Consider the following 14,113-nt stretch of genomic DNA (forward strand, 5'->3'; position numbering starts at 1 on the left):
CCTCCCACATATCCTCCTCTTCAGTACCTCCCACATGTCCTCCTCTTCAGTACCTCCCACATGTTCTCCTCATCAGTACCTCCCACATGTCCTCATCTTCAGTACCTCCCACATGTCCTCCTCTTCAGTACCTCCCACATGTTCTCCTCTTCAGTACCTCCCACATATCCTCCTCTTCAGTACCTCCCACATGTCCTCCTCTTCAGTACCTCCCACATGTTCTCCTCTTCAGTACCTCCCACATGTCCTCCTCTTCAGTACCTCCCACATGTCCTCCTCTTCAGTACCTCCCACATGTTCTCCTCTTCAGTACCTCCCACATGTCCTCCTCTTCAGTACCTCCCACATGTCCTCCTCTTCAGTACCTCCCACATGTTCTCCTCTTCAGTACCTCCCACATGTCCTCCTCTTCAGTACCTCCCACATGTCCTCCTCTTCAGTACCTCCCACATGTCCTCCTCTTCAGTCCCACCTCCCACATGTACCTCCCACATGTCCTCCTCTTCAGTACCTCCCACATGTCCTCCTCTTCAGTACCTCCCACATCTCCTCTTCAGTACCTCCCACATGTCCCTCTTCAGTACCTTCCTCCTCTTCAGTACCTCCCACATGTCCTCCTCTTCAGTACCTCTCACATGTCCTCCTCTTCAGTACCTCCCACATGTCCTCCTCTTCAGTACCTCCCACATGTCCTCTTCTTCAGTACCTCCCACATATCCTCCTCTTCAGTACCTCCCACATGTCCCTCTTCAGTACCTCCCACATCAGTACCTCCCACATGTCCTCCTCTTCAGTACCTCCCACATGTCCTCCTCTTCAGTACCTCCCACCTGCCCTCCTCTTCTACCTTCCTCCTCTTCAGTACCTCCCACATGTCCTCCTCTTCAGTACCTCCCACATCCTCCTCTTCAGTACCTCCCACATGTCCTGCTCTTCAGTACCTCCCACATGTCCTGCTCTTCAGTACCTCCCACATGTCCCACATATCCTCCTCTTCAGTACCTCCCACATGTCCTCCTCTTCAGTACCTCCCACATATCCTCCTCTTCAGTACCTCCCACATGTCCTCCTCTTCAGTACCTCCCACATGTCCTCCTCTTCAGTACCTCCCACATGTCCTCCTCTTCAGTACCTCCCACATGTCCTCCTCTTCAGTACCTCCCACATATCCTCCTCTTCAGTACCTCCCACATGTTCTCCTCTTCAGTACCTCCCACATATCCTCCTCTTCAGTACCTCCCACATATCCTCCTCTTCAGTACCTCCCACATGTCCTCCTCTTCAGTACCTCCCACATGTCCTCCTCTTCAGTACCTCCCACATGTCCTCCTCTTCAGTACCTCCCACATGTCCTCCTCTTCAGTACCTCCCACATGTCCTCCTCTTCAGTACCTCCCACATGTCCTCCTCTTCAGTACCTCCCACATGTCCTCCTCTTCAGTACCTCCCACATGTCCTCCTCTTCAGTACCTCCCACATGTCCTCCTCTTCAGTACCTCCCACATGTCCTCCTCTTCAGTACCTCCCACATGTCCTCCTCTTCAGTACCTCCCACATGTTCTCCTCTTCAGTACCTCCCACATGTCCTCCTCTTCAGTACCTCCCACATGTCCTCCTCTTCAGTACCTCCCACATGTCCTCTTCAGTAATTCCCACATGTCCTCCTCTTCAGTACCTCCCACATGTCCTCCTCTTCAGTACCTCCCACATGTCCTCCTCTTCAGTACCTCCCACATGTCCTCCTCTTCAGTACCTCCCACATGTCCTCCTCTTCAGTACCTCCCACATGTCCTCCTCTTCAGTACCTCCCACATGTCCTCCTCTTCAGTACCTCCCACATGTCCTCCTCTTCAGTACCTCCGACATGTCCTCTTCAGTACCTCCCACATGTCCTCCTCTTCAGTACCTCCCACATGTCCTCCTCTTCAGTACCTCCCACATGTCCTCCTCTTCAGTACCTCCCACATGTCCTCCTCTTCAGTACCTCCCACATGTCCTCCTCTTCAGTACCTCCCACATGTCCTCCTCTTCAGTACCTCCCACATGTCCTCCTCTTCAGTACCTCCCACATGTTCTCCTCTTCAGTACCTCCCACATGTCCTTCTTTTCTTTACCTCCCACATGTCCTCCTCTTCAGTACCTCCCACATGTCCTCCTCTTCAGTACCTCCCACATGTCCTCCTCTTCAGTACCTCCCACATGTCCTCCTCTTCAGTACCTCCCACATATCCTCCTATTCAGTACCTCCCATATGTCCTCCTCTTCAGTACCTCCCACATGTCCTCCTCTTCAGTACCTCCCACATGTCCTCCTCTTCAGTACCTCCCACATGTCCTCCTCTTCAGTACCTCCCACATGTTCTCCTCTTCAGTACCTCCCACATGTCCTCCTCTTCAGTACCTCCCACATGTCCTCCTCTTCAGTACCTCCCACATGTCCTCCTCTTCAGTACCTCCCACATGTCCTCCTCTTCAGTACCTCCCACATGTTCTCCTCTTCAGTACCTCCCACATGTCCTCCTCTTCAGTACCTCCCACATGTCCTCCTCTTCAGTACCTCCCACATGTCCTCCTCTTCAGTACCTCCCACATGTTCTCCTCTTCAGTACCTCCCACATGTTCTCCTCTTCAGTACCTCCCACATGTCCTCCTCTTCAGTACCTCCCACATGTCCTCCTCTTCAGTACCTCCCACATGTTCTCCTCTTCAGTACCTCCCACATGTTCTCCTCTTCAGTACCTCCCACATGTTCTCTCCTCTTCAGTACCTCCCACATGTCCTCCTCTTCAGTACCTCCCACATGTTCTCCTCTTCAGTACCTCCCACATGTCCTCCTCTTCAGTACCTCCCACATGTCCTCCTCTTCAGTACCTCCCACATGTCCTCCTCTTCAGCACCTCCCACATGTCTCCTCTTCAGTCTTGTTCAGTACCTCCCACATGTCCTCCTCTTCAGTACCTCCCACATGTCCTCCTCTTCAGTACCTCCCACATGTCCTCCTCTTCAGTACCTCCCACATGTCCTCCTCTTCAGTACCTCCCACATGTCCTCCTCTTCAGTACCTCACACATGTTCTCCTCTTCAGTACATCCCACATGTTCTCCTCTTCAGTACCTCCCACATACCTCCCACATGTCCTCCTCTTCAGTACCTCCCACATGTTCTCCTCTTCAGTACCTCCCACAGTACCTCCCACATGTCCTCCTCTTCAGTCCTCCCACATGTCCTCCTCTTCAGTACCTCCCACATGTTCTCCTCTTCAGTACCTCCCACATGTTCTCCTCTTCAGTACCTCCCACTCAGTACCTCCCACATGTCCTCCTCTTCAGTACCTCCCACATGTCCTCCTCTTCAGTACCTCCCACATGTCCTCTTCTCCTCAGTACCTCCCACATGTCCTCCTCTTCAGTACCTCCCACATGTTCTCCTCTTCAGTACCTCCCACATGTTTTCCTCTTCAGTACCTCCCACATGTCCTCCTCTTCAGTACCTCCCACATGTCCTCCTCTTCAGTACCTCCCACATGTCTCCTCTTCAGTACCTCCCACATGTTCTCCTCTTCAGTACCTCCCACATGTCCTCCTCTTCAGTACCTCCCACATGTCCTCCTCTTCAGTACCTCCCACATGTTCTCCTCTTCAGTACCTCCCACATGTCCTCCTCTTCAGTACCTCCCACATGTCCTCCTCTTCAGTACCTCCCACATGTTCTCCTCTTCAGTACCTCCCACATGTCCTCCTCTTCAGTACCTCCCATATGTCCTCCTCCTCTTCAGTACCTCCCACATGTCCTCCTCTTCAGTACCTCCCACATGTCCTCCTCTTCAGTACCTCCCACATGTCCTCCTCTTCAGTACCTCCCACATGTCCTCCTCTTCAGTACCTCCCACATGTTCTCCACATCAATACTGTTGCTGACGTTATCACTCTATGTTTTATTTTTAACTTTTATCTTACTTTTCACAAAGTTAAACATGAGATCTTTCTCTAACTTGTCGTTATCTACTGCTTCCTACTTCCTCGCTTCGTGTAGCGTCAGTTACATGTTGTAGCGTCAGTTACATGTTGTAGCGTCAGTTACATGTTGTAGCGTCAGTTACATGTTGTAGCGTCAGTTACATGTTGTAGCGTCAGTTACATGTTGTAGCGTCAGTTACATGTTGTAGCGTTACAGTTAGCATGTGTGTAGCGTCAGTTACATGTTGTAGCGTCAGTTACATGTTGTAGCAGTCAGTTACATGTTGTAGCGTCAGTTACATGTTGTAGCGTCAGTTACATGTTGTAGCGTCAGTTACATGTTGTAGCGTCAGTTACATGTTGTAGCGTCAGTTACATGTTGTAGCGTCAGTTACATGTTGTAGCGTCAGTTACATGTTGTAGCGTCAGTTACATGTTGTAGCGTCAGTTACATGTTGTAGCGTCAGTTACATGTTGTAGCGTCAGTTACATGTTGTAGCGTCAGTTACATGTTGTAGCGTCAGTTACATGTTGTAGCTTCAGTTACATGTTGTAGCGTCAGTTACATGTTGTAGCGTCAGTTACATGTTGTAGCGTCAGTTACATGTTGTAGCGTCAGTTACATGTTGTAGCTTCAGTCAGTTACATGTTGTAGCGTCAGTTACATGTTGTAGCGTCAGTTACATGTTGTAGCGTCAGTTACATGTTGTAGCGTCAGTTACATGTTGTAGCGTCAGTTACATGTTGTAGCGTCAGTTACATGTTGTAGCGTCAGTTACATGTTGTAGCGTCAGTTACATGTTGTAGCGTCAGTTACATGTTGTAGCGTCAGTTACATGTTGTAGCGTCAGTTACATGTTGTAGCAGTTACATGTTGTAGCGTCAGTTACATGTTGTAGCGTCAGTTACATGTTGTAGCGTCAGTTACATGTTGTAGCGTCAGTTACATGTTGTAGCGTCAGTTACATGTTGTAGCTTCAGTTACATGTTGTAGCGTCAGTTACATGTTGTAGCGTCAGTTACATGTTGTAGCGTCAGTTACATGTTGTAGCGTCAGTTACATGTTGTAGCGTCAGTTACATGTTGTAGCGTCAGTTACACTTCCAGTTCCAGCCTCATAAGCACCATTCCTCATCAATAAATAACTTTATACTTTACACTGGGCTGCAATAAATTTCCGTAAACCGAATAAGAACTCAGAATTAACCCATCACGTAACATGTTGGAAACATATGTTGTTCTGTTTTGCATGTGTAAACTTAAGTGCAGCTCTGAGGAAAGCCATGCGGGTGTCTGCTTACTTGCGTCAACATGAAACATAGGCATTATGTCTGCTTGTCAGGAAGAGTCGTAGAGTACCAGTTGTGTTCTGGTCGTCCCAATGTTCAGATATATTTACAGAAGGTTGCTCTTCACTTTGTGCATTTTGATCGAATTACATTTCTCTGCCACACACACATACACATATCCCTATTTACCTTCGATTTCTTGTACTCTGTTATATGAACTCCATTTCAGATTAACATGAACAGAAAAGGATGCCTGAACAGGGCAAATGTACACCACATGATCAACGAAAAAAATAATTTAAACCTGTGTCGACACTCCTGTATCTGTTCTAGCTGTTATGACACTGAACGTGATGGTAATAATAATAATAATAATAATAATAATAATAATAATAATAATAATAATAATAATAATAATAATAATAATAATAATAATAATAATAATAATAATAATAATAATAATAATAATAATAATAATAATAATAATAATAATAATAATAATAATAATAATAATAATAATAATAATAATAATAATAACAATAATAATAATAATAATAAAAATAATAATAATAATAATAATAATAATAATAATAATAATAATAATAATAATAATAATAATAATAATAATAATAATAATAATAATAATATCTTTATTTCTACCACTACAAGGCCTTGCTGACATCAATGACATACTACTATATACAAAAACCCGTTTGTTATCCAGAGCATTTCTGGCAAATTAGGTCAATTTTGTCCCAGGATGCGACCCACACCAATCGACTAACTCCTAGGTACCCATTTTACTGATGGGGAAAACTGACAACCGGTGTAAAGAAACACGCTTAATGTTTCTACTCTCTCCGGGAATCGAACCCGGACCCTCGCCATGTGAAACGAGAGCTTTAGCCACCAGGCCACGGGGCACCTGATCTTTATGAACCACCAAAATCTAAGACTTTGAAACATCCTCACTTAGTCATTCAGGAACCTTGAGCTATCAATGCAGAAAGTAGAAGTGCTTAGTACACGCTAGCAATGGAACCTATCAGAAGAAGGAATCGATATAGCTCATTTTTGTGGACACCATACCAGTCTGGCAGTATTCTGTCTAATAGAGAATGGTGTGTTTCTGCACTGAGGTGAATGGTATTAAGAAATATAAGAACATAAGAAAGAAGTATCACTGCAGCAGGCCTACTGGCCCATGCGGGGCAGGTCCATGTCAACCCCCGGCTTAGACCAATGGCCCACCCAGTCAGGTTACTTCCACTTAAGGAAGGAGCACGGCTTCTGACCCAGTAGCACCAGCTAGTCAGGTCCAAGTCACACCCACCCACATCCACTCATGTATTTATCTAACATATTTTTAAAGCTACACAACGTCTTAGCTTCTATGACGGTACTCGGGAGTTTGTTCCACTCATCCACAACTCTATTACCAAACCAGTGCTTTCCTATATCCTTCCTGAATCTGATTTTTTCCAGCTTAAAGCCATTTCTGCGAGTCCTGTCTAGATAGATATTTTTAGCACGCTATTTACACCCCCTTTATTTATTCCTGTTTTCCATTTATACACCTCGATCATAGCCCCCTTAATTCTACGCCTTTCTAGAGAGTGCAGATTCAGGGCCCTCAGTCTATCCTCATAGGGAAGATTTCTGATACATGGGATCAACTTTGTTATCCTCCTCTGTACGTTTTCCAGAGCATTTATATCCATTCTGTAATACGATGACCAGAACTGTGCCGCATAATCTAAATGAGGCCTAACCAATGATATATAGAGTTGAAGAACAACCTGAGGATTTCTATTACTTATGCTTCTTGCGAACACTAATGCACTGTTGTCTTGGTTTTAGATTACTGCTAACCAGAACTCCTAAATCCTTTTCGCAATCAGTAATATTAAGATCTACACTATTTAGTTTATATAGTCTGCACCAAATAGACACTGACCCACCCTGTTGGTATGATACACCGTCTTATAAAAATGACAGCAACTCACCTGAAAGTCGAGGTCGTCCTCATTAATAAAGTTGCAGTGAGCCTCAGGGTCGACATTGGAGTAGCTGCCGATGCTGCCGTAAGTGTGATCTCTTACGATACTACCGTAGGTACGATCACGTTGAAGCTGCCCGGTCCCGTTTAGCTCGTAGCGTTCGCTCTGCCGACTTCCGAAAGGCATTTTTTTAATCTTATTTAGAAAATATAGGGCAATCAGTTCCCCGAAAGAAGGAACCGCAATAGTTTTTTTTCAACGAGGTGTTGACTCTCTCACCTGTACGGTGATACTGGTGTGAGCGACGGGGGCTTCATTCTCACTATATGGTCCAAGTGACTGACTACTCAGGCTTAAAGAGAATGTCTTTAATTGCTGCAGTTAAAGCGACACAACGCATGATCTAAGATATCACGAGGAAGGTCGTCTCTGTAAGTTGACACTGAAACTGCATCAGCTCAACGCTCCATTATTGAAGTAGTTGTCTCAGAATTGTTACGGCATTCAGAGACCTTGCGAAGCTCTGAAGGCATAGTCCATTTGCCGAGGTCACTCGTGGAACGCATGAAACTTTTGCCGTGGTCACTCGTGGAATGCCTGAATTATTTGCTGGGTTCACTCGGGGTCCATGGCTTGGACTGCCTTTCCGGGGGATACTTCTACATGTGAATATAATCATGACTTTTGAAGACGACGATTTCTGTACCTTCTACACACAGTGCTCAACGCTGAAGTCGATCACTAATGAGCTCAATGTGCCAGCGCCTTCTAGCAAGTCGCAGAAGCATCACAAATCACTGTCTGGAAACAAGAATTTGTTGTATTAGTTAAGGGTGTAAACAATGAAGACTTCCACAGTTTTCTAAAATTAATGAGATTTTTCCATTTTATATGCACATTCACACATTTATAATACACACACACACACACACACACACACACAAACACACATGCACAGATAAGAAGGGAGGCCCAAAGACAATATGAAAATGACATAGCAGCGAAAGCCAAATCTGACCCGAAACTGTTGTACAGCCACATCAGGAGGAAAACAACAGTCAAGGACCAGGTAATCAGGCTAAGGAAGGAAGGAGGAGAGACAACAGGAAATGACCGGGAAGTATGTGAAGAACTCAACAAGAGATTCAAAGAAGTGTTCACAGAGGAGACAGAAGGGACTCCAGAAAGACGGAGAGGTGGGGCACACCACCAAGTGCTGGACACAGTGCACACAACCGAGGAAGAAGTGAAGAGGCTTCTGAGTGAGCTAGATACCTCAAAGGCAATGGGGCCAGATAACATCTCCCCATGGGTATTGAGAGAGGGAGCAGAGGCGCTATGTGTACCCCTAACAACAATATTCAATACATCTATCGAAACAGGGAGATTGCCTGAGGCATGGAAGACAGCAAATGTAGTCCCAATCTTTAAAAAAGGAGACAGACATGAAGCATTAAACTACAGACCAGTGTCACTGACATGTATAGTATGCAAAATCATGGAGAAGATTATCAGGAGAAGAGTGGTGGAACACCTAGAAAGGAATGATCTCATCAACAGCAGCCAGCATGGTTTCAGGGACGGGAAATCCTGTGTCACAAACCTACTGGAGTTCTATGACATGGTGACAGCAGTAAGACAAGAGAGAGAGGGGTGGGTGGATTGCATTTTCTTGGACTGCAAGAAGGCGTTTGACACAGTTCCACACAAGAGATTGGTGCAAAAACTGGAGGACCAAGCAGGGATAACAGGGAAGGCACTACAATGGATCAGGGAATACTTGTCAGGAAGACAGCAGCGAGTCATGGTACGTGGCGAGGTGTCAGAGTGGGCACCTGTGACCAGCGGGGTCCCGCAGGGGTCAGTCCTAGGACCAGTGCTGTTTCTGGTATTTGTGAACGACATGACGGAAGGAATAGACTCTGAGGTGTCCCTGTTTGCAGATGACGTGAAGTTGATGAGAAGAATACACTCGATCGAAGACCAGGCAGAACTACAAAGGGATCTGGACAGGCTGCAGAACTGGTCCAGCAATTGGCTCCTGGAGTTCAATCCCACCAAGTGCAAAGTCATGAAGATTGGGGAAGGGCAAAGAAGGCCGCAAACGGAGTACAGTCTAGGGGGTCAGAGACTACAAACCTCACTCAAGGAAAAAGATCTTGGGGTGAGTATAACACCAGGCACATCTCCTGAAGCGCACATCAACCAAATAACTGCTGCAGCATATGGGCGCCTAGCAAACCTCAGAACAGCATTCCGACATCTTAATAAGGAATCGTTCAGGACCCTGTACACCGTATACGTTAGGCCCATATTGGAGTATGCGGCACCAGTTTGGAACCCACACCTAGCCAAGCACGTAAAGAAACTAGAGAAAGTGCAAAGGTTTGCAACAAGACTAGTCCCAGAGCTAAGAGGTATGTCCTACGAGGAGAGGTTAAGGGAAATCAACCTGACGACACTGGAGGACAGGAGAGATAGGGGGGACATGATAACGACATACAAAATACTGAGAGGAATTGACAAGGTGGACAAAAACAGGATGTTCCAGAGATTGGACACAGTAACAAGGGGACACAGTTGGAAGCTAAAGACACAGATGAATCACAGGGATGTTAGGAAGTATTTCTTCAGCCACAGAGTAGTCAGTAAGTGGAATAGTTTGGGAAGCGATGTAGTGGAGGCAGGATCCATACATAGCTTTAAGCAGAGGTACGATAAAGCTCACGGCTCAGGGAGAGTGACCTAGTAGCGATCAGTGAAGAGGCGGGGCCAGGAGCTCGGACTCGACCCCCGCAACCTCAACTAGGTGAGTACAACTAGGTGAGTACACACACACACACACACACACACACACACACACACACACACACACACATATATATATATATATATATATATATATATATATATATATATATATATATATATATATATATATGTATATATATATATATATATATATATATATATATATATATATATATATATATATATATATATATATATATATATATATATATATATATATATATATATATATATATATATATATATATATATATATATATATTTCGCCAAAATCATTCTGAACCTAACGAAAAAAATATATTTCACTGTGTTTTGCATTAAATTATTGTAAACAAATCTAAAATATATATAGTTAGGTTAGGCTAAAATAAATTGTTCTTGTTATAATAAGGTTAGGTAAGTTTTCTAAGGTCCTTTTGGTGCAAAATTATAAATTTTTACATCAACATTAATGAAAAAAATATATCTTTAAACGTATAAGAGAAAATTTTAGAAAGGACTTAATTTTAAATGAGTTCTTGCTAATTGACCAGTTTTACATATTCGGCACGACATATATATATATATATATATATATATATATATATATATATATATATATATATATATATATATATATATATATATATATTTATAAAACTGGGTTGCTTAAATGTGCGTGGATGCAGTGCGGATGACAAGAAACAGATGATTGCTGATGTTATGAATGAAAAGAAGTTGGATGTCCTGGCCCTAAGCGAAACAAAGCTGAAGGGGGTAGGAGAGTTTCAGTGGGGGGAAATAAATGGGATTAAATCTGGAGTATCTGAGAGAGTTAGAGCAAAGGAAGGGGTAGCAGTAATGTTAAGTGATCAGTTATGGAAGGAGAAAAGAGAATATGAATGTGTAAATTCAAGAATTATGTGGATTAAAGTAAAGGTTGGATGCGAGAAGTGGGTCATAATAAGCGTGTATGCACCTGGAGAAGAGAGGAATGCAGAGGAGAGAGAGAGATTTTGGGAGATGTTAAGTGAATGTATAGGAGCCTTTGAACCAAGTGAGAGAGTAATTGTGGTAGGGGACTTGAATGCTAAAGTAGGAGAAACTTTTAGAGAGGGTGTGGTAGGTAAGTTTGGGGTGCCAGGTGTAAATGATAATGGGAGCCCTTTGATTGAACTTTGTATAGAAAGGGGTTTAGTTATAGGTAATACATATTTTAAGAAAAAGAGGATAAATAAGTATACACGATATGATGTAGGGCGAAATGACAGTAGTTTGTTGGATTATGTATTGGTAGATAAAAGACTGTTGAGTAGACTTCAGGATGTACATGTTTATAGAGGGGCCACAGATATATCAGATCACTTTCTAGTTGTAGCTACACTGAGAGTAAAAGGTAGATGGGATACAAGGAGAATAGAAGCATCAGGGAAGAGAGAGGTGAAGGTTTATAAACTAAAAGAGGAGGCAGTTAGGGTAAGATATAAACAGCTATTGGAGGATAGATGGGCTAATGAGAGCATAGGCAATGGGGTCGAAGAGGTATGGGGTAGGTTTAAAAATGTAGTGTTAGAGTGTTCAGCAGAAGTTTGTGGTTACAGGAAAGTGGGTGCAGGAGGGAAGAGGAGCGATTGGTGGAATGATGATGTAAAGATAGTAGTAAGGGAGAAAAAGTTAGCATATGAGAAGTTTTTACAAAGTAGAAGTGATGCAAGGAGGGAAGAGTATATGGAGAAAAAGAGAGAAGTTAAGAGAGTGGTGAAGCAATGTAAAAAGAGAGCAAATGAGAGAGTGGGTGAGATGTTATCAACAAATTTTGTTGAAAATAAGAAAAAGTTTTGGAGTGAGATTAACAAGTTAAGAAAGCCTAGAGAACAAATGGATTTGTCAGTTAAAAATAGGAGAGGAGAGTTATTAAATGGAGAGTTAGAGGTATTGGGAAGATGGAAGGAATATTTTGAGGAATTGTTAAATGTTGATGAAGATAGGGAAGCTGTGATTTCGTGTATAGGGCAAGGAGGAATAACATCTTGTAGGAGTGAGGAAGAGCCAGTTGTGAGTGTGGGGGAAGTTCGTGAGGCAGTAGGTAAAATGAAAGGGGGTAAGGCAGCCGGGATTGATGGGATAAAGATAGAAATGTTAAAAGCAGGTGGGGATATAGTTTTGGAGTGGTTGGTGCAATTATTTAATAAATGTATGGAAGAGGGTAAGGTACCTAGGGATTGGCAGAGAGCATGCATAGTTCCTTTGTATAAAGGCAAAGGGGATAAAAGAGAGTGCAAAAATTATAGGGGGATAAGTCTGTTGAGTGTACCTGGTAAAGTGTATGGTAGAGTTATAATTGAAAGAATTAAGAGTAAGACGGAGAATAGGATAGCAGATGAACAAGGAGGCTTTAGGAAAGGTAGGGGGTGTGTGGACCAGGTGTTTACAGTGAAACATATAAGTGAACAGTATTTAGATAAGGCTAAAGAGGTCTTTGTGGCATTTATGGATTTGGAAAAGGCGTATGACAGGGTGGATAGGGGGGCAATGTGGCAGATGTTGCAAGTGTATGGTGTAGGAGGTAGGTTACTGAAAGCAGTGAAGAGTTTTTACGAGGATAGTGAGGCTCAAGTTAGAGTATGTAGGAAAGAGGGAAATTTTTTCCCAGTAAAAGTAGGCCTTAGACAAGGATGTGTGATGTCACCGTGGTTGTTTAATATATTTATAGATGGGGTTGTAAGAGAAGTAAATGCGAGGGTCTTGGCAAGAGGCGTGGAGTTAAAAGATAAAGAATCACACACAAAGTGGGAGTTGTCACAGCTGCTCTTTGCTGATGACACTGTGCTCTTGGGAGATTCTGAAGAGAAGTTGCAGAGATTGGTGGATGAATTTGGTAGGGTGTGCAAAAGAAGAAAATTAAAGGTGAATACAGGAAAGAGTAAGGTTATGAGGATAACAAAAAGATTAGGTGATGAAAGATTGAATATCAGATTGGAGGGAGAGAGTATGGAGGAGGTGAACGTATTCAGATATTTGGGAGTGGACGTGTCAGCGGATGGGTCTATGAAAGATGAGGTGAATCATAGAATTGATGAGGGAAAAAGAGTGAGTGGTGCACTTAGGAGTCTGTGGAGACAAAGAACTTTGTCCTTGGAGGCAAAGAGGGGAATGTATGAGAGTATAGTTTTACCAACGCTCTTATATGGGTGTGAAGCGTGGGTGATGAATGTTGCAGCGAGGAGAAGGCTGGAGGCAGTGGAGATGTCATGTCTGAGGGCAATGTGTGGTGTGAATATAATGCAGAGAATTCGTAGTTTGGAAGTTAGGAGGAGGTGCGGGATTACCAAAACTGTTGTCCAGAGGGCTGAGGAAGGGTTGTTGAGGTGGTTCGGACATGTAGAGAGAATGGAGCGAAACAGAATGACTTCAAGAGTGTATCAGTCTGTAGTGGAAGGAAGGCGGGGTAGGGGTCGGCCTAGGAAGGGTTGGAGGGAGGGGGTAAAGGAGGTTTTGTGTGCGAGGGGCTTGGACTTCCAGCAGGCATGCGTGAGCGTGTTTGATAGGAGTGAATGGAGACAAATGGTTTTTAATACTTGACGTGCTGTTGGAGTGTGAGCAAAGTAACATTTATGAAGGGATTCAGGGAAACCGGCAGGCCGGACTTGAGTCCTGGAGATGGGAAGTACAGTGCCTGCACTCTGAAGGAGGGGTGTTAATGTTGCAGTTTAAAAACTGTAGTGTAAAGCACCCTTCTGGTAAGACAGTGATGGAGTGAATGATGGTGAAAGTTTTTCTTTTTCGGGCCACCCTGCCTTGGTGGGAATCGGCCGGTGTGATAATAATAAAATAAAAAAAATATATATATATATATATATATATATATATATATATATATATATATATATATATATATATATATATATATATATATATATATATATATATATATATATATATATATATATATATATATATATATATATATATATATATATATATATATATATATATATATAATATGGTACAGAAGATTTCAGAGATACATTGTTAAAATAAAGGTGGCATATTAGGTACATGTTACGTGTGCATCACCG

The 14,113-nt window shown here is 43.3% G+C and overlaps 1 protein-coding gene across 6 annotated transcripts in view; it reads right to left on the reverse strand.

Annotated features, from left to right (window-relative positions):
* LOC128691998 (anoctamin-7-like) overlaps nucleotides 1–14,113 on the reverse strand; it is a 639,071-nt gene that overhangs the window by 303,768 nt on the left and 321,190 nt on the right. For 5 of the 6 annotated variants that reach the window (XM_070079874.1, XM_070079896.1, XM_070079890.1 and 2 more), the window contains exon 1: nucleotides 7,251–7,381. Coding sequence is in view for 1 of the 6 variants with exons in the window: in XM_070079897.1 (XP_069935998.1) it covers nucleotides 7,251–7,430 (180 nt within the window). In the remaining 5 variants the exon portion in view is untranslated. Of the gene's footprint in view, nucleotides 1–7,250; nucleotides 8,046–14,113 lie in introns of those variants that run through there. The other variant, XM_070079897.1, reaches the window with a different exon arrangement.

Source organism: Cherax quadricarinatus, chromosome 6, assembly GCF_038502225.1.
Source record: "Cherax quadricarinatus isolate ZL_2023a chromosome 6, ASM3850222v1, whole genome shotgun sequence".
Taxonomy (NCBI): Eukaryota; Metazoa; Arthropoda; class Malacostraca; order Decapoda; family Parastacidae; genus Cherax; species Cherax quadricarinatus.